This window comes from Rutilus rutilus (assembly GCF_951802725.1).
Source record: "Rutilus rutilus genome assembly, chromosome: 15".
Classification (NCBI taxonomy): Eukaryota; Metazoa; Chordata; class Actinopteri; order Cypriniformes; family Leuciscidae; genus Rutilus; species Rutilus rutilus.
In genome coordinates, this window is record NC_140220.1 from 6,064,713 (window position 1) to 6,084,996 (window position 20,284).

General features: G+C 37.0%; 2 protein-coding genes across 2 annotated transcripts; one reads left to right on the forward strand and one right to left on the reverse strand.

Moving 5' to 3' along the window:
• The first annotated feature begins 3,002 nt into the window (after nt 1–3,002).
• On the forward strand, nt 3,003–12,064 carry napbb (N-ethylmaleimide-sensitive factor attachment protein, beta b). Its single transcript, XM_084431784.1, has 11 exons — nt 3,003–3,227; nt 4,489–4,568; nt 4,810–4,926; nt 5,986–6,032; nt 8,061–8,138; nt 8,661–8,716; nt 8,834–8,918; nt 9,024–9,128; nt 9,208–9,276; nt 10,374–10,424; nt 10,853–12,064. Exons 1-11 carry the CDS (start codon nt 3,130–3,132, stop codon nt 10,955–10,957), a joined length of 891 nt encoding a protein of 296 aa, XP_084287910.1. The 5' UTR covers nt 3,003–3,129; the 3' UTR covers nt 10,958–12,064.
• A 1,296-nt stretch (nt 12,065–13,360) lies between these two features.
• Nucleotides 13,361–19,814, reverse strand: gzf1 (GDNF-inducible zinc finger protein 1). Its single transcript, XM_084432025.1, has 6 exons — nt 19,720–19,814; nt 17,467–18,737; nt 16,760–16,854; nt 16,519–16,686; nt 16,064–16,221; nt 13,361–14,042 (listed from the first exon to the last, which is right to left on the reverse strand). Exons 2-6 carry the CDS (start codon nt 18,717–18,719, stop codon nt 13,395–13,397), a joined length of 2,322 nt encoding a protein of 773 aa, XP_084288151.1. The 5' UTR covers nt 18,720–18,737; nt 19,720–19,814; the 3' UTR covers nt 13,361–13,394.
• Nucleotides 19,815–20,284: the final 470 nt, after the last annotated feature.

A 20,284-nucleotide genomic window follows, 5' to 3' on the forward strand; every position in this document is an offset into this window, starting at 1 on the left:
TGTACACTACAACTTTAGGCTGTAAAATGGCTGACACTTTTTATAGTGCACTATACAGGGAAAAGGAACTTTGCATTGATAAATTATGTGATAAATTATTGTTTTTCAAGACAACAAAACCAACAACAAATACATGATGTGAAAATTTAATAAAGACCAATCATAATTTAGTATGCAAATATCACCATGCTATGGTGTCTGTCAGTTAGATTTTGAAGTATATTTAAAAAATATATTTTGCATTAAATATTATAAATAAAATAATTATTTAATTTTCAAGGACCAGGTCACAATGGCAAAAATGATCATAATTAATTAGATTAAGTCATAAATGAAACACTGATGGTTTCAATAGAAGAAATTTTTATATTTTTATTCAGCTGTGTAATTCACATGAACTCTTCATTGTAACTGGGTATATATTGAATGAATGTGCCTCTGTAAACTGCCTTTCATATGCAATGGCATAAATAATCATAGTTAATTACTAATTAAAAAATAAATGAAACCGTTTGAGTGGAATTTGTACGTTAAAGTAAGGTGACCCGATTTCTGAAACAAATTCCTAGCTCAGAAATACTCTTTTTATCCTGCACAGGTGAGGTGGCCTTGATGCGTAATGTCATTCTGCAGCTGTGGCCGTGTCCGTTCATATTTAACATTGTGCGGGTGAGCACTTTCTATTGGTTCTCCCTCCTTTATTCATATAAACAGCAAAGGAAAATCACCAGCAAAGCTGCTCCTATCGACTCTAAAGGCTGTGTCTCAAACAATAGTGAGCGGCCGACGTTCTTTGGTCACTTTGAACAAGAGATCAGAGTAATGGAAACTAACCGCCCTTTCCTGACATAATTGTATAAACAGAGGAAAGGTACATGTGATGCTTTTGTCAAGTCAAATCACCTTTATTTATATAGCGCTTTTTACAATACAGATTGTATCAAAGCAGCTTCACAGTGATAACATGAAAATAGTACAACAAAGTTTGTTTCTAGAAGAAAATTGCATCATTGTCCACCTTAAGTAAGGCAGGTCAGTAATATTGTTGAATATTAAATGTCCCCAAGCAAGCCAAAAGCCAAGGCAACAGTGGCAAGGATCCAAAACTCCATAAGGTGACAGAATGGAGAAATAAACCTTTGGAGAAATCAGGCTCAGTCTGAGTTCAGCTGAGCTCAGGCCAGTTCTCCTCTGGCCAATGAACGAACAGTGGCATGATTCAGGCAGCAGGTCAGAGGTCAGATTGGATCAGAACATTCAGAATACTTATCCAGTTCTATCTGGTTGGAAGCCGGAGTCATCACGCCGGGATGGAGAGGAGTTTGTTGAGGATCAGTGCTGATGGCTGTCGTGTCGATGAGGCCTTCACAGGGCGGATGAAGCTGGCACCTCAGGGATGAGTTGTGGTCGTGTCCAGGCGCAGGTCCACTATCTGATCTGGATACGGCCCGGATCCGGCTGACTTCAGTAAACCTCGGAATAAACAGAAAGACTAACATTAGCGTAGATGCCATTCTTCTTATGATGTAACGAGTACATCAGGTGCTATAGAAAGTGTCCCTGGTTATGGTTGACCTAATTTATGCAGCCTAATAATCTGCAGCCTAATAATCAATAATCATTTAACTGATTTGAATAATAGAAATGCATAATGTTCTATATGAATGCCAGGTAAAAGAGATGCATTTTTAGTCTAGATTTAAACTGACAGAGTGTGTCTGCTTCCCGGACAATGCTAGGAAGGCTGTTCCAGAGTTTTGGTGCTAAATAGGAAAAGGATCTACCGCCAGCAGTCGATTTTGATATTCTAGGTATTATCAACTGGCCAGAATTTTGAGATTGCACATCATCGCAGTAGATGTGAAGGACTATAATGCGTTAAGAGCTCGCTCAAGTACTGGGGAGCTAAACCATTTAGTGCTTTGTAAGTAGTCAGCAATATCTTAAAATGTATACGATGTTTAATAGGGAGCTAATGCAGTGTTGACAGAACCGGGCTAATATGGTCATACTTCCTGGTTCTGGTAAGAACGGACCAACTGGACTTTGTTTATTATGCGTGCAGGGCAACCACCCATAAGAGCATTACAATAATCTAGCCTTGAGGTCATGAATGCATGAACTAACTGTTCTGCATTTTTTATTGAAAGCATTTGTAGTAATTTAGATATAATTTTAAGATGGAAGAATGCGGTTTTACAGATGCTATTTTGTTGTATTCTGTACATTATTTCAGCTTTGACAGTGTATACGCTACTATAAAGTTCTGCCTCAGCCTGTTTCTCTCTCTGTGTTTGCACACTATGCCAGGTAGGCTATACTGTTAAAAGCTTGGATTTTCACATTTGTGTGGTTATTCCTGTTATGCAGCACATATCCCAATATGTCTTAGTATGTTGAATACTAAACTCACAGTTAGTAAAGATGAAAACTGTATTAGTTCATTTTGATTTTGTGATAAAAGAAAACTAATAGGCCAACTGAGCTTCTTTCAATGTTTCAGCCCTCGACTCCCTGTAGTGAATAGTCTGCTGATCTACAATGCCATCTAGTGCTCAGTATGGAATGAGCATTATATTTTTCGTCATAATATTCTGCAGTGGCAGTGTAAAGAAGCTTCTTGCTGATTATTACTCTTCAATGAAGCATGTTTTCTATAAATGCACATTTTATTTTAGCTGTGTAAACCCATAAGGCTACAAGCCATACCAAAATTAAGCCCACAATGCATATCCTCACATACACTAACTACACTAAACCACAAATCTATTTGAAGTAAAAAGTAAATTGATTATACATATTATGTAAGATTTTTAGTTAAAATTGTTAGTATAACCCTAAATTTATAAAAGTGAAGATGCGATAATTGCAATATTACGTAACGCGTGTTTATGCGTGTGTATGGGAGTTGTAGTTTATTTGTACTCGATTCTCTTTACAGGAAGTTCGTTCCAGTGCGCTCGCAGAACTCGAAATCCCATAATGCCCCGATTGAGGACGTACGCCCACGCTTAAGAAACGCTGTGACAGTATAATCCCCGCTGCTATAGTGACAGAGCGCGAGAGAAGCTAGCAGATAAGCGAAAAAATATATTTTATCGTTTATCTGTTCATTTAACCACAGAAGTAATGGACAATTCCGGGAAAGAAAAAGAGGCAATTCAGCTTATGGCTGACGCCGACAAGAAAGTGAAGTCGTCCGGCTCTTTTTTAGGGGGAATGTTTGGGTAAGCTTGATGCCTCCTTCCCTGTTTATCCGATCAGTCTGCTAGTCCGTTAAAATAGCATATAGTCAGTATGATCATGTTGTCTAGCTTTGCTTTTAGGTTTACCAGTGAACACTGACTGTTTATGTCATGCAAATTAAAAATATACATGAATTTTATTGTAAAAGGGACCCAAGCTGTTACAGGCCGCTTTGCGCATCAATCGATAGAAAAAAGGCTGGTTTATTATAAAAGATAGCTGAATTTATTTGCAATGATCATAATGACTTAATCAAATATCAAATATGAATAATAATAATAATTGATGTGGGTTCATGACAGTCCCAGTAAGTGAAGTTGTGTGTTTGGCGCATTAGTGGCGCAGTGGCTGCGGTATTTACACACATTTGCTTGTTTTTATTTCACTATAATAATACTAAGAAACACAGTATCACGGTACGACCACAATGGCCAAAACATTATTAGTTAATGCATTCGAGTAGGAACGTCATGACACTTTATAAAAGTATAATATATACAGTATATGAAAAAAAAAGAATAAGTGGCATGACGTTCCTATATAAAAAAAAAAATATATATATATATATATATATATATATATATATATGTATATGTGTGTGTGTGTGTATATATATATATATATATATATATATATATATATATATATATATATATATATATATATATATATATGAATGATACATTATGCAATATTTAGTTTAATAATGGCTTATGGTCGATATATATACAAGATATGTATTGCTAATTAAATTTTCATAGTAGATGTATTAAATATTTAAGTGTAGTTATATTTTGTTAAATCAAGTTTAAAATCTTAATTTAAAAGTATTTTTTATAACCTATGGTTTTATATTTCTCAAGAACAGCTGATGTTTTATTGATACCCCGATCATATAAGCACATATTCAGTGTTATTTATTGTAAACAAGCTCTGACCTACTATGCTGTGAAATGGATTTAATTAAAATAGGTTTGATTAATATTAAATGAGGCATTTCAAAAACTGACCCAATTGAATATTCCCACCAAGACACAAGTTATCTAGGCCTTTCTGTTTATTACCAGCTATACTTTTCTGACTTAATCCAATATACAACCACATTTTACTTGTAAATCCTGACCAAAATGTATAAAGCATATAACTTCTGTCTTGTAGATTTATTAGACAAACATTATAATTTAAGCATTAAGATATTAAAATAGACAAAAAGCCATAACTGAATTTTCTCACATCTTTCAGGGGAAATCAGAAAGTGGAAGAGGCTTGTGAGATGTACGCCAGAGCGGCCAACATGTTCAAAATGGCCAAAAACTGGAGTGGTATGTGCTTTTTAGTGGTGCAGGAATTACATCGTTCACCTTTAACAATCATTATTGTATTATATGATGCTTAAAAGGTCATTATGTAACACACATTCAAATAGTTTGAATGGTCACTAGCCAACTAATATTTCTGAATGATTATCTCATCAATGCAAGTTATTATAGTGGAATCTTGAATATTGAAACGGCTTTGTTTGTATTAATATTGCACTGATGAGGTTTGTGTGTTTGTACCCAGCTGCAGGCAATGCTTTCTGTCAGGCGGCCAGACTTCACATGCAGCTTCAGAATAAGCACGATTCGGCCACCAGCTACGTCGATGCGGGAAACGCCTTCAAGAAGGCCGATCCACATGGTGAGGACACAGATCATAACTCAAAGCGTCATGACAATCACAGAGCTGATTTATTCTGAATGATTGTTGATGCATCTCAAGAGGAGAATACTGGATGAGGCCTGACTGTTGAGATGCATCAAGTAATCCTAAATTTGTTCTTAAAGCAAATCTCAAACAAGAATCATTTCATCCTATCATATTCTTGCTGAATGGATTCATTAAAGGTACACTATGTAACTGTGTTTCTGTTCAAAATGAACAAGATTTAAATAATGAGTCATTACATCATCATTTCTATCTAAACTGGTTCTATCTCTGAAACCTAGTAGTAGTGAATGTTTGATGAGCAGCAGGATAACCATATTCATCCGCACAGTCACACAGAGCCGAAGCACAACCAAACAAAATGTTCTTCCGCAAAATGCATGCAGTTTAGTTTTTTAAGCGCTAGAGATACATAGTGTACCTTTTAACTAAATGATTCTGATTTTATAAAACAGTTGTTTCTGTGGTGTTTGTTTAAATATTATATACTGTGCTAGTATGTATTAATAGTTAATATTATTTTTAAATTTTGTGTGCTTTTGTCATTTTTATTTGTTTTTTTTATATTTCTATTGAATTCAGTTTTAAGTTAAAAAAACTCATCTAATATTTCTAATATTTATTTTAATTAATGAAACTATTTTAAATAATTTTAGTTAACAATAACAGCACTGGAACTGAAGTTTGTAGGTAGAAACGACGCCACTGACCACAAACAAATCAGAGAAAATTTGTATTTGAATACAGTTTATGAAAATGTAAATGGTTCCTTAGACACAATAATTCAGCAGTGTAGCCATGTATGCAATAGAGAACGTTTATGTTAATATGGGCTTTCATTTGATTAAAATGTTAATCAAATTAATTACATGTGACTAATTAGCCTATATATATATATATAATATATATATCTCACCAAGTAGACAAAAAGTGACCTTAGAATTCAATACATTTTGTTTTATTTCCATATCATTGATCCTAAGTCTGACTGTCTAACTCTTCCTCCTCCTTCTCTTTAATGCTTGCAATTAGAGGCTATCAAGTGCTTAAACGCATCCATTGATATTTACACAGACATGGTAAGATGTTTTTATAGCAGTCAAAAATCACAGTTTCATATAATGTTCAGTCAGGTTGTGTTCTGTTGTCATCTGGAGGCATTTTAAACTGCAATTCACCTTTTAGCTGTCCAGCAATCCACCAACTATCACAGGAGAAACTCCCACAGAACATTTGAACAGAATAATGAGACCGTAAAGCATTCCTCTTCATTCCAGAATCTAGGAGAAATTTCATAGAGTCACTAGAGCCCCTTTCACACTGAGATTCCGGAAAATACACTGATAATGTGTCCCGGGATCATATGATTTCGGTTCATTCACACTGCCAGTGATTTCCTGGAATCTATGCATGCATTCACACACATCTCGTAAAGATCCCGTAAAGACCAAGACATCAGGATGTGATGTGTAATACAGTATCTCTGCATCGTCTTAAGTTTGCTTATGATCTGCGATTTCTCTCTCAAGAAACCATGTTCATGCTTTTTATTTTCTAATTGATATATCTGTCTGCAGAGCCACACTCTGAGGACAACAGCGTCAGACCTGAGTCAGTGTTGCTGACACATCAGTGTTGCTGACACATTAGTGTTGCTGACGATCGTGTAACCCACCCCAACCACTAACCTTATCCTTCACTAGAACTATTAACTCAACCTTAAAGGGTTAGTTCACCCAAAAATTGTTCCAACCCCGTAAGACTTTCGTTCATCTTCGGGACACAAATTAAGATATTTTTGATGAAATCTGAGAGCTGGCTCACTCCTCCATAGTCTTCTCTGTAATTGAAACTTGCCGGCCCAGAAAGTTAGTAAAGACAATGTTTAAAATAGTCCAAGTGACTACAGTGGCTCAATCTTAAAGGGTAACTAAACCCTAAACCAACTTTTTTTAGTTAATGATCTGTAAGAATGGGGCTTTATTAGTGCTGTTCATTGATTTGAGTAACTTTTTTGACATTTGGGTATAAAGTGTCTGAGTGCTGCCCTCTTCAGGTTGAACGGTGGTTACTGCAGTTGAATTTTCCTTTTGGATGTTTGCGGTACTGCGTGACGTAAGCGGTACTACGCGACATAAGCAGGTTCCAGCTCACCACGCCCTCCCTTGGTACGAGCTACCACGCATAGCATCAGTTTGGATAGCTTCAAGTTAGCGTAGATTTATCTGTATTTAGTACAGTGGTCAGGAGGGTACGTAGGTGTAGTGTTGCTGGTTGCAACAGCACTGCTGGACTGCATAGCTTTACAGCAGACTTGGAAATTAGGCGCCAGTGGTTGCATGCACTTGGCCTGGAAGACCGTGTGTGTGAAACCTGCATTTTACGCGGGATTGCTTTCTGGGCCGGCAGATGAAATTACCTAGCAGCCTCAGAAGGAGTGAGACAGCTCTCAGATTTCATCAAAAATATCTTCATTTGTGTTCCGAAGATGAACGAAAGTCTTACGGGATTGCAACAACATGAGGGTGAGTAATTACTGACAGAATCTTCATTTTTGGGTGAACTATCCCTTTAACGAATGCAAACCCCACCCAGCCACTAAACCTACCTTTAATGACGCTATAAGCTCCACCCCGACAGCGGTGTGAGAGAGCTGGCCTGGCGCTGTTGTCCTCAGACTGCTGGGGGAAAATAATGGTTCTGCGTTTGGCTATTATTGTAAACTAGCGCATCGCGTACCGTTCCACTAAGCTGGCGAACAATCTCAGCTTCAGCGTAATCACTACGACACACCCCTTATGCCATTGGTCCTGCCTTTTGTTCACACAGGGCGCGTTCCGGGACTGATCCCAGCAATGTTATTAGGTCCCCATCCCGGGATCGATCCCGGTATCAATCCTGGGACGTGTTTGCGTTCACACTCACAGAAGACACTCTAGCAATTCTATGGCAATTTTCTGGGATCAACGCTCTGTGTGAAAGGGGCTTAGATGAGGCTTATAATATGTATAATCTGCAAAGCATGTAGATTAGAAAAGCTTGATGGATACTGAATGAAATATTCAATTGATATTCATTTGATAATATCTCTTCTGTTCTGTCCTCAGGGAAGATTCACCATCGCAGCCAAGCATCATATCACAATCGCTGAGGTGTACGAGTCAGAGCTGGTGGACATTGAGAAGGTACAAACATGTCATTTAACGGTGCATCTTATTTATATAGCACATACTGAGAATGTAGAATGGTTTTCTATATTCTGTTGGACACTGAATTCTTAAAACTAAATTTAGTAGAAAACACATTCCTAATTTAACAGATATTCATAAGCTGCATTTGAATGTTGTTTGAAGTTTACATCATCTTAAAATACATTTTAGCCAGTTCGATCTCTTGCCACCACGAAGCTTTGAAGTGTAAATGAATACATTTACATGCACATTCTTAAACCGCAAACGTTTAATATGCAAACAAAGCGTTTAATAATAAATCATTAAGCAACCATTATTATTATAATTAATGATGATGATGATAATTACTGATAATACAATTATTATTATTATGTATTATCTCTTTTATAACCTTTAATAAAGTTGTTTTCTAATAGTGCGCTCCTCTAGTTATCTGTTGTGGATGTAAACACTTGATGTTAAACAGAACAGTATTCTGTCACCGGTTAAGATGATTCTGTTTCTGGTTGTCCAAAGGCGATTGCACATTATGAGCAAGCGGCCGACTATTACAAAGGAGAGGAATCAAACAGGTAAGCTTGCTTCGCAGTGTTGTGTTTTCCCCATTTGTTTCTAAAGAGAGGTTTTATGATTAAGGCATTTTGATTATTAGTTTAAGATTTGATATGGTCCATTTGCTTAATTTACAGCTCTGCAAACAAGTGTCTGCTGAAGGTGGCTTCATACAGCGCTCAGTTAGAACAGTACGCCAAAGCAATAGAGATTTATGAGCAGGTATGCCATCTGTCCATCTCCTGCAGATTCCTCCAACATTGCTTAGTCACTCACCAGCAGTTGCTAAATCACTGTGTGTGTGTGTGTGTGTGTGTGTGAGAACAGGTTGGATCCAACACCATGGACAATCCCCTTCTGAAATACAGCGCCAAAGAATACTTCTTCAAAGCTGCTTTGTGTCACTTCATCGTGGACGAGCTAAACGCAAAGGTCAGTTCTCAGTTGAGGATGCGCAGATTGTTATGGAGATCTGATACAGATGATGTGTATGATTTCTTTTCTGTTGTAGCTCGCTATTGGAAAGTATGAAGAGATGTTTCCAGCCTTCTCAGATTCAAGAGAATGCAAACTTCTGAAGGTTTGTGATTATAGACTTATAATTTTTAATCAGGGTGGATTAGACTAGTGGGTAAAGCAGAAAAAAATCAAGTCTGCTTGCATTGAAGGACTCTTTCAGTTAAGTTTTCCATTAAAGTGGAATATTTCACGGATGGGATTTTTTATTTTTTTTTATGTACGGATTTCCGTATTTTCCGACCTGAAAAGTATGAGCCACATGAATTGAGTAAATCAGAGAAACACATGGTTGGGGTTGGTGTGATTAATTATTAAATAAACTGCAAAATGTTGCATTTTCTAATACATTTATTTCATGCACCATCATCGCACCGCTAACTGCGGGACACTAGTAGCATGTTAGCCAGTGTTCAAAGTACCAAATGTGAGTAAGAATCGCGGTTGGAATGGTGTTACTTGACAGTTGCCTGGTCATTTTTTTAATGAATTAACAAAGCATGGCTGTGAGAATGTGATCTGGCTTAGTGCGATCATCAAATCGCAACGGTTGTGATATAAAATGCTAAAAATAGTCTGACATGCTGCATGTTTCAGAGCACGGCACTGTGTCGCTATGAGTCGCTTATAATTTAATTTGGGAACGCAACATGCGCCAACCATGACCAGGTTTAGTGTTGTATCTTTCCTCATATTTAAAATATTTTGATGTTTTAATCGAACTTGTAGGGTCATTAAAAACAAATATCTAAAGCCTCTAATTGTAAAATTAAAAAAACAGGAACTCATTACAGGTTAAGGCTTGCACTATTAATATTGTCGACTATTGCCCTTGATATTGTAATAATGATCTATAATGCTGTCTATTAACGGAATACATTACAAATGTTTTTATTTGTGGAGAAACGGCATATACTTTTAGTCTACTCAGGCAGTGCAACCTGAAAACCATTTATGATTTATTTTATGTTTTTACGTATTAGAAATAAAGAGTTCACATTGGTTATCTTAGTAACATTCAAAAAAGTAAACGGTTATTCAAATTGTAAATAAATTATATAAAGAAAGCGAGAAAAGAGCGTTTCCCATCAATGGGCTGTAAACATCAAGTTTTGCACCACTTTCAAAAATGAATAATGATAAGAGTTTTTGTCCTTCCAGAAACTTCTAGAGGCCCATGAGGAGCAAAACGCAGAGGCTTTCACAGAAGCGGTAAGACTCCACCTTAACATCTTTCCATTTTATTCGGAAAAAATACATTTAATTGAATTTTTTGCCATGTAAAAATACTTAATATTTCAAGCAATGACATAAGTCTGGGACAGGACTGTCTACTAGGTTGTCATTTCGTTTTGGCGACGCTGATGGCACAGAAATCTCATTTAAGTTTTATTAATATTTTGAATTGTCTTTAATTTTTATATTCTTAGTTTATCTAAACATTGCTATTTAGGTTTAATTTATTGTTTCTAGTTAATTTTTTTTATTTCAGTTTATTGCCTTTCACATTTTAGTTTAGTTTGTTTTTCAACTAATATTTATGTTTCATTTCAGAAACGTTTTAGTTAATGATAATAGTGTTCATTCTTCCACAGTTCGTCTATATGATGACGATAAGAGTTTTTCTCTCCATCTTTCAGGTGAAGGAGTTTGACTCCATCTCACGCCTGGACCAGTGGCACACCACCTTGCTTCTGCGGATCAAGAAGACCATTCAGGGCGACGACGAGGGCGACCTAAAATGATCTGGACCACCCACTGCATGGCACACTCTTTCCCCACTTCCATTTTACATCAGTTTTGTGCAATGGCCAAGTCCAGGTTTCCCAAAACAGTATGTCAAAATGTATTGCTACAACATTTCTAGAGAATATACTTATAAGCCTGTACTGTTAACATTGATATCCAGTTATATAGTATAGCACATATCAAAATTTAGCACAGCAGTTGAAAGGTGTGCTCTGGTTTCCCTGTTGCGTTACGAGGGGATTTCTGGAAACACGGAGCGAACCGGTTCATGAGATTTGAGGATTCAATGGGAATTTGAGATAGTCCTCGGGTTATTTCGCAACAGTCACTGAATTGTAACGTGCTAGAGCTGCATGAATTGTACAGATATAATTATTGAGTCAGAGCTGCAGGATTGTGTATTTTGATTAATGTTATTTAGACATTGACCTTTATGTTGTTTTCATTTGTGCAGTTTTTGTAGTCTGCTCGCACTAGTTGGCATGCAGGCCTCAAAATGCAGCTGTCGCCATGTTTAATTCATGCAGCACTGAGAATTTCAGTTCCCCATAATCCACCATTTTCAATTGGAATTTAAATTCTTACAAAATCGTGTCATGGAAATTATTATTTTTCTATCCACTCTTTGAAATTTTACTTTTGGATTGTTTTCTTAAATATATATTTATTTAATGTAATTATTACCTGAAATATTATTATTATTAGTCAGAGTATTATTACTGTAATAATATTATAATTAGTCCGAAATATTATAAACATTGTTACTCTAATAATAGATCCATTTAACTATCTATTTTTACACCGTCTAAGTTAAATCAGCATCTCCATCAGCAAAGCAATTGATGCGTTTGTAAAATCCTTGTATAACCTTTATTAACACGCTCTATGTGTGTGTGTCGTGTTGTGAATGCAAAGCTCCTGTACTCTCCACTCCTGTGGTCTTTAGCAGCGCATGTCATTCTGTGTTTCACGTGTCGTGACGTCTGTACTTTACCATATTCTAGAGTTTTTAAGAAGCCATGAAGACGTACTTTCCCACAGAGCAACTGATGTCTTTACTGAATGTCTGTGAGAATGTACAGAAATAAAAACCAATACTGAAATGGGTGCATGATTCAGTTCTGTCTGTTTCTGCCTAAATACTGGTGTTCACCAAGCCTAGCATCTCTATTACGTATTCTCAGTGTTACATTTTGAGAGTAACGCTTGTGCTGTGGACATGATCAAATCACACCGCTAGTTATGGAAAGTAAATATAAGAATATTTATTTATATAGGCTCATATATATATATATATACATCATTTTAGTTTGGGGTCAATAAGATTTATTAATGCTTTTGAAAGAAGTCTCTTCTGCTCACCAAGGCTGCATTTATTCGATCAAAAATACAATAAAAACTAAAATATTACAATTTCAAAGAACTGTTTTCTATGTGAATCTAATTTATTTCTGTGATCAAAGCTGAATTTTCAGCATCATTGCATGATTTAGTGTCACATGATCCTTCAGAAATAATTTTAATACACTGATTTTCTGTTTAAGAAACATTTCTTATTATTATTATTAATTTATTTGAAATACAAATCTTTTAAAACATTATAAATGTATTAACTGTCACTTTTTTCACACTATCAATGTAATGCTTCCTTGCTGAATAAAAGTATTAATTTCTTTCCAGAAAAAAAAAAAGATTTTTACTGGCCCCAAACTTTTGAACGGTAGTGTATATAAGTGAGTGTGTGTGTGTATTTATATTAAACATATATTTTCAGTCTAAAACAGGTGCCCAGATTTTTACTAGAAAGGACATATCAAATTATTATATTAAAATGTAAATTTTTACTTATATTCACTTGTATATTATTCACTTATCTCAACACATCAATCCAAAATTAAAAAAAAATTTTTTTAAACCTTAATAATTATGTTTCAATGGCATGTTTTTTTTTTTTTTTTTTTTACGGTCATCATGGGCCAACTTTGGCCTGGTTTGAGCATCTCTGATCTAAAAGACAAAAAGGAGGCTGAATTCAACAGACACTTTATTGGATGATTTTAGAGAGTGTTATCATGGTTGCAAATAATTACACACATAATAGGATACTAAAAACAAAGCATTTGCGTCATTTGAAATGTGCATTTGTAGTGTTGAGCATAATAAATATCAGTGTAAATCATTACTGAGGGAAAAAAAGCTAATATTTGGTTTTACAGGAAACACACAAAAAAAACCTTTCAATGACAAGATGCGGAATGGGAAATTGTATATGATGTTGTCAGAAACAAACTAGAGAAGAATTTAACATTGTGATTTAAGTACTGTACGAGTTACATTTATAGATCATTTCTCCACTCATAATGCAAAAAAAGTATTTACATTGATAATTTGAAGCAATGTTTGATTTTTTTTTTTAACTGAAGTTGATATAATCTACTCGGCATCCACTTCTACTGAGATTTCTATGGTGTTTGAAGCATCTTCCTGTTGGATGTCTGCACAGTCCGTCTCCTCAAGCACAACAGACTGGACCGCTACACGCTCTTCATCCGCAGCCGAAGCCAGAACGTTCTCGGTTTTATCGGCTCCTGATGCTGCGGCTGCCGTTGCTGGAGCCAATATGGCGTCTGAAACGTGACTGGTGACTGTGATTGGCACAGAACCGGATATCGCCGGCGTGACGCTGATGGAACGTGCGACTGAAATGGGGATGGAAAAGGGAACGGTCATGGGCATCCCGACCGCAGAAGCATCCAGAGAGATCACGCTGGTGCCGTCCGTGGTGACCAGCGGCTGCAGTTGTGTTCCCGCGGGCACTTCGGTCTGGATGACCGTGAGGCCGCCCAGGGCGCTGTGGCTGACCAGCGCGATGGTTCCAGGTCCGGCCCAGTCTCCGGAAATGGTCACGGGTTCTCCGGACACAGTCAAGCCTGTGTCGCTCTGATGATCCTGTGCTTCGGGAACAGATTCCGCTGCCTTGTCCTTTTTCTGAGAAGAGCCCTTCGGTTTCTTGGCTCTGTTTTCAACATTTCCCTCCAAAACAACCAGGAAGTTCTTCCATGGAGTTTGTTTGTCATGAGTCTGCATATGGAAAAAAGTTTGATTATATTAAGTCCCAATTCAATGCACAACACTAAATCCCTACTGACTTAACTTGCTAACTTAACCAGCATTATTGATATCTAATTAATGTGATGAGAGTTTGATGATTATAAATAGCTGTAACTGGTGTGTGTTCTGAGTAACTGTAACTGCTAACAGATTTATTGTGTTCTAGGGTGGAATAAAAGATCTAATGAACACGAACACATCCATGAACACATTTAGGCATGAATTACACTAGCGTTTAAAGGGATACTCCACTTTTTTTGGAAATAGGCTCATTTTACAACTCCCCCAGAGTTAAACAGTTGAGTTTTACCATTTTCGAATCCATTCAGCCGAACTCCGGGTCTGGCGGTACCACTTTTAGCATAGCTTAGCATAGATCATTGAATCGGACAAGACCATTAGCATCTCTCGCAAAAAAATGACCAAAGATTTTCGATATTTTTCCTATTTAAAACTTGACTCTTCAGTAGTTAGATCGTGTACTAAGTGTTCTAGGCTGATATGGCTAGGAACTACTCTCATTCCTGCGTAATAATCAAGAAACTTTGCTGCCGTACCATGAGTCCAGCAGGCGTAATGATATGACGCAGCGCCTGAAAATAGTCCCCAGCTCAGTAACTTCCAACGTGACTGGGACTAAGTTTGTCTAACCTATTAGACCTATTTTCAGGCGCTGCGTCATATCATTACGCCTGCTGGACTCATGGTACGGCAGCAAAGTTTCTTGATTATTACGCAGGAATGAGAGTATAGTTCCTAGCCATATCAGCCTAGAAAATCGCAACTTTACATTTTCCGTCGGTCTTAGTACACGATGTAACTACAGAAGAGTCAAGTTTTAAATAGGAAAAATATCGAAACTCTTTGGTTATTTTTTTGCGAGAGATGCTAATGGTCTTGTCCGATTCAATGATCTATGCTAAGCTATGCTAAAAGTGGTACCGCCAGACCCGGAGATCGGCTGAATGGATTCGAAAACGGTAAAACTCAACTGTTTAACTCTGGGGGAGTTGTAAAATGAGCCTATTTCCCCAAAAAGTGGAGTATCCCTTTAAAAGTTTGGAGTCGGTAAGATTTTTTTTAAAGTCTGCGTGAACTGGAAATTGCGACCAAATTTATTTTAGCATTGTGGCGTATTTTCAGAATGAAACTGAATATCGAATGAGAAAAATAAAAGGAGTGGCTTGTTTTTTTTTCCTGCTGGGAATTGATTGGATCTAGAAAAGTGGGCGTTCCATTAAGGAAGGCCATTCCAGAGGGGAAGTGTATTTTCAGATTTTGATTAAATATTTTTTCACGGATGAATTGTTAACCACGAGACTAGTAATGAGCGCTAACAAAGTAAATAGTGTCAATTTTGATTTCATGCCAACTTTAACGTTTTTGAAAGAAGCCTCTTAATCTCACCAAGGCTGCATTTACTTTAAATGCAGAGAAACAGTAATATTATTACAATTTAAAAAAAAAGTTTTCAATTTTTATATATATTTCAAAATGTAATTCATTCCTGTGATGGCAAATCAGAATTTTCAGCATCATTACTCCAGTCTTTAGTGTCACATGATCCTTCAGAAATCATTCTAATTTGCTGCGCTCAAGAAAAAATATATAATTGTGCTACTTAATATTTTTGTGGAAAATGATACATTTTTTCAGGATGTTTTGATGAATGTAAAGTTCAAAAGAACAACATTTCTTTAAAATGGAAATCTTTTGTAACATTATAAAAGTATTAACTGTCACATCTGATCAACTTAATGCATCGTTGCTGAATAAAAGTCATTTCTTTCAAAAGTTAGGAAGCATCAGTAACAGGTTTAGTTGGCATACTGGCACCTATAAAAATACTTTTTCCACCATTTATAGTAAAATACATCATGATTTAATGTAGTAATGCAATGAACTGAAAGCCCATGGGCATGAATATTTTTTTTATAGGCTCTATAAACCCACTTATAAAACCGTGCTGTGTAAAATGGCAGGTTCTTTACCATAGTGTGTCGGCGTACGGTGGATTTGTCTGTGAACGTTCTTCCACACATGCTGCACATGTACGGCCTCTCTCCGGTGTGGATTCTCTGATGTCTCTGCAGGGCGTTGAGTTGAGTGAACTGCTTATCACAGTCCTTACAATGATACGGCCTTTCACCTGTCAAGAAAGCAGAGCCAAAACAGGTAGTTCTGGTTTTAATGATCGTCCCTATGGTAAAATATACTCAAACCTGTGACTGTTCATCAGTTGTGCATTGCCTGTTGAACTATACTTTGAACATGCTAATGAACTATAGTACTTGTAATTATAATTATGCAATTATTTACTGCACATTGGTGTCTTTCATCAAACTGCTTTTGCAACTATTTTATATGATCAATATGCTTTAGTATATGTCACATTAGAGAGCATTTGAGCACTACTTGAGTGAAATGCACAGCAATATTAGAATACCTGTGTGTATTTTCATATGCTGGTGGAGGGAGTTCCTCTGAGCAAACGCTCTTTCGCAGGTTTCACATTTGTAGGGTCTGAATCCTGAATGGATTCTGTTGTGATGTTTCAGGTATTCTTTGGATGCGAAGCTCTTGCCACAGTTCTCACACATGAACGGCTTTTCACCTAGAGAAGAGGAAGTCATTATCTTTTGCCATCGTATTATTTATCTTTCAGTAACAAGAACCAGTTGGCTCACCTGTGTGACATCTTCTGTGGTAGGACAGCATGTGGTTCTGGGTAAATCGGGCACCACAGAGGTCACAGGCGAAAGGTTTCTCTCCGGTGTGGATCCTGGAAAAATATAAGATGGAATGTGTAAATAGTAAATGCGCCACACAAGATGTTCATTAGGGATGCATTACAAATCTCTGACTATTTCAGTATTTGCAATATTTAGTACTTTTTTATTCTAAAATGTATTGTGATTGGGTTTTTTTTTCACCAGGTGTGTGAACCGTATTTTTTGTCAAAATGTTGGCCATCATATTATATTAAATATTATATAATATGCTATATTTTATTAATTGATATTATAATAGATTTTATTATACTTATATTATACACTGCCCGGCCAATTTTTTTTTTTTTTAAAGCCACTGTTTGGATTTAAATTGGCAAATACTTAAGTGTCTATGTTTGGATCATTATTGCAGTGATTATTATGTTTCGAGCATGTTATATGTTTGGCAACTGTTCTTCTAACACTAATTGATGGAGTGTGTAGCTTTTCATTTCTTAAACAACTATGTAGGAAGACACATCATGGCCATATTCCAGGATGACAATATTAAGATTCATCAGGCTCAAATTGTGAAAGAATGGCTGCTTACTTAAAGAGCACCCTAATATTTAGGGTCGATATATATCCAGATTAACTAGTGCATCCCATATGTTGCCCACTACCTTTGATGTGTCTTGAGGGCTGAACTCTGGGAGAATCTGGATCCACACTCGTCGCACTTGAAGGGTTTGTCCCCCGAGTGCGTCCTCTCATGCAGAGTCAGGGCCGTTTTGGAGCTCAGAGATTTGCCGCAGATGTGGCAGAAGTGCCTGTCCGTGCCGCCCTCGTGCACCTGCCGTCTGTGGCGGGTCACGTCCTTCTTGCGCTTGAAGGTTTTGTTGCAGACGTCGCAGGGGAAGAGCCTCTCGTCGTTGTGCACGTGCCGCTGGTGGATTTTCAGGTTGCAGCGGTTGGCGAACGTCTGCTCGCAGATGTCGCAGCGGAACGAGGTGTCCATCTGAACCCCGTGGCTGACCTTCAAGTGTTTCAGGAAGCTCTTCTCGTAGTAGAAGGAGCGGCTGCATTTTTCACACCTGTATTTCGATGCTCCTTTCTTGATCTCCTTCTCGGCTTCGTCGGCCTCGTCCATTTCCTCATTGGGCAGGTAGTCTGATTCTTGAGGGTCTTCCTCAGGCACATCGTGAGGTGACTCGGGCCCAATGTCATCGCAAGCGTCTTTTTCACCCAAAGCGTCCTGAGGTGGTTCTGCCTCTGGATCACGTGACTTCTGTTCTCCTTCTGCTGCTGTGTCAGAATCATCAAATGTTTCCGTTTGTATCTTTGACTTTTTCAGAGGGAAGTCCACAGTGACTTTGCGACCGGCTAATCTACTGCTTCTCCTGCCGTGCACGTCCGGTTCCGTCTCCTTCACAGTTTCAGACACCTTTACTGTCTTTTTTCTCTTTATTGCTCTTTTCACACATTCTTGTTTTGCCTTGACTTGAGTAGTATTTGAATCCACGTCATCTTTCTGCAGGGATTCAGCTGAAACGGCGCTGGGAATTTCAGCCTCACAAGCATCCACTAAGTCTGGGCACTTCAGGAGATTAGCCATTTGTAATACGGTACTGATGTAACTTTTCTCCACCTCCATTTTCCCAGAATACACATACTCCAAGAACTTTGTAAACGCATTTGGTGAAATGTCACTCAGGAAAATCTTTTTCACTTGGTCATTAGATAAGAGATGGGATTTGAAGTAACCACTGGATGCGGCGAGGACCACCTGATGGGCCTCAAACTCCTCCAGCTCTCCTTGAAAATCCACCTGCACCGTGATGTCACACAGGTTTCCCATGGTCCTCAGCTTCCACATGGCATTGAGCAGATTTTTGTGGTGACATTTGGATTGCAGTTGAACACATCCATCACTCATCTTCTCTGGTTTCTGCAGCTGCCACAACATAAACAAGGCAAGTCAGTAATAATCATACATACATACATACATATATATCCGTTTTACTCTGACAAATTTCTATATATGTGACCCTGGATCACAAAACCAGTCACAAGTCGCACGGGTATATTTGTGGCAATAGCCAACAATACATTGTATGGGTCAAAATTATCGATTTTTCTTTTATGCCAAAAATCATTAGGCTATTAAGTAAAGATCATGCTCCATTAAGATATTTTGTAAATTTCTTACCGTAAATATATAAAACATTTATTTTTGTGAGTGAATGCAGCACAATCGCGAACAGAAATGGACAACTTTAAAGGCGATTTTCTCAATGTTTCGATGTTTTTGCACCCTAGATTTTCACATAGTTGTATCTCGGACAAATATTGTCCTATCCTAACAAACCATACATCAACGGAACGCTTATTTATTCAGCTTTGATGATGTATAAATCTCAATATCAAAAAATTGACCCATGTGACTGGTTTTGTGGTCCAGGGTCACATTTGTGTATTTTCTTTTTACAAACACAGACTATTAAACACCCTATAAATCACTTTGAGTTCTTTTTTTATTTTATTCTTAGAATGAATATAACCCTTGTATTTCTGTACTGAAGCCTTTTTAGCTATGGTAAGCCGGTTACTATAACGTTACATGCTAAAACTATAGCTTTGTAGGTCATAGTAACGGCACAAAATATATAAACCAATTTCTCTCAGTCTCATTTAAACTTCTTTTATTCACATAATTATGTATACGTGTTCATGTATCTGCTTTAGAGCAAAAACCGTCAAGAGAAAATAAAAGGGGACGCTAAAGCAGTTAGCATCATTAGCTTTGATCTTCGGGTATTAGCAACTGAGCTAGTGAAACTTAAGAGAGAAATACAGGTGATTAGATCAGATGTTTAATGTCCATCGGTGACATGCCGTGAAAGGAGGGTTTGCATTGCAGGCTGGAGATTTCTTACCGTAAGGCCAGTAAAACGGCAGCCCTGTACAAATCAAATCCACAGGCACAACAAGAGTATTTCCGGTAGAACGCGCACTCGGCGCACACTAGAGCAGAAGGCATCATGGGAAATTGAGTTTTTCTTTTAGAGAGTCTCTTGATTCGTGATTGGATGTGTGGTGTATTTTAAAATCACATTCTGTCTGTTAAATCACTCCATATAATAATAATAAAACACTTTATTTAAGTAAATAATGCAATATTAATCAAATAAATTGTAAAATTAAAATTATAATGTAAAACTCTGCAAATAAGATTTTTTTTTCTTGTTTTATTTTCTTTCGTTTTTATTAACTTATGTTTTGTTTCGTATGGATAGATGATTTTGTCTGATTTTGAATTTTTTTATTATTATTATTACTGCAGAGCTTTTTTATAGGCTACTTTATGCATCATTGAAAGCTGAATAACTCCTCTAATCAGGTAATGTTTTACATTTTCAGATTGGATTGTTCTACATAACTTGCCCTACAGTTTTATTTATTTATTTATTTTTGGTCAGAGTTCTAAAGACATATGAGGGG

What these genes read in the sequence shown, in the direction of transcription:
- napbb (XM_084431784.1), top strand. Translation starts at nt 3,130, where the DNA reads ATGGACAATTCCGGGAAAGAAAAAGAGGCAATTCAGCTTATGGCTGAC. An exon ending in AGCTGGTGGACATTGAGAAG is followed by an intron (nt 8,139 to 8,660) that starts GTACAAACATGT and finishes GGTTGTCCAAAG; the next exon opens with GCGATTGCACATTATGAGCA. An exon ending in CAGAGGCTTTCACAGAAGCG is followed by an intron (nt 10,425 to 10,852) that starts GTAAGACTCCAC and finishes TCCATCTTTCAG; the next exon opens with GTGAAGGAGTTTGACTCCAT.
- gzf1 (XM_084432025.1), bottom strand. Translation starts at nt 18,719, where the DNA reads ATGAGTGATGGATGTGTTCAACTGCAATCCAAATGTCACCACAAAAAT. An exon ending in CCACAGAAGATGTCACACAG is followed by an intron (nt 16,687 to 16,759) that starts GTGAGCCAACTG and finishes CCTCTTCTCTAG; the next exon opens with GTGAAAAGCCGTTCATGTGT. An exon ending in CCGTACGCCGACACACTATG is followed by an intron (nt 14,043 to 16,063) that starts GTAAAGAACCTG and finishes TTCCATATGCAG; the next exon opens with ACTCATGACAAACAAACTCC.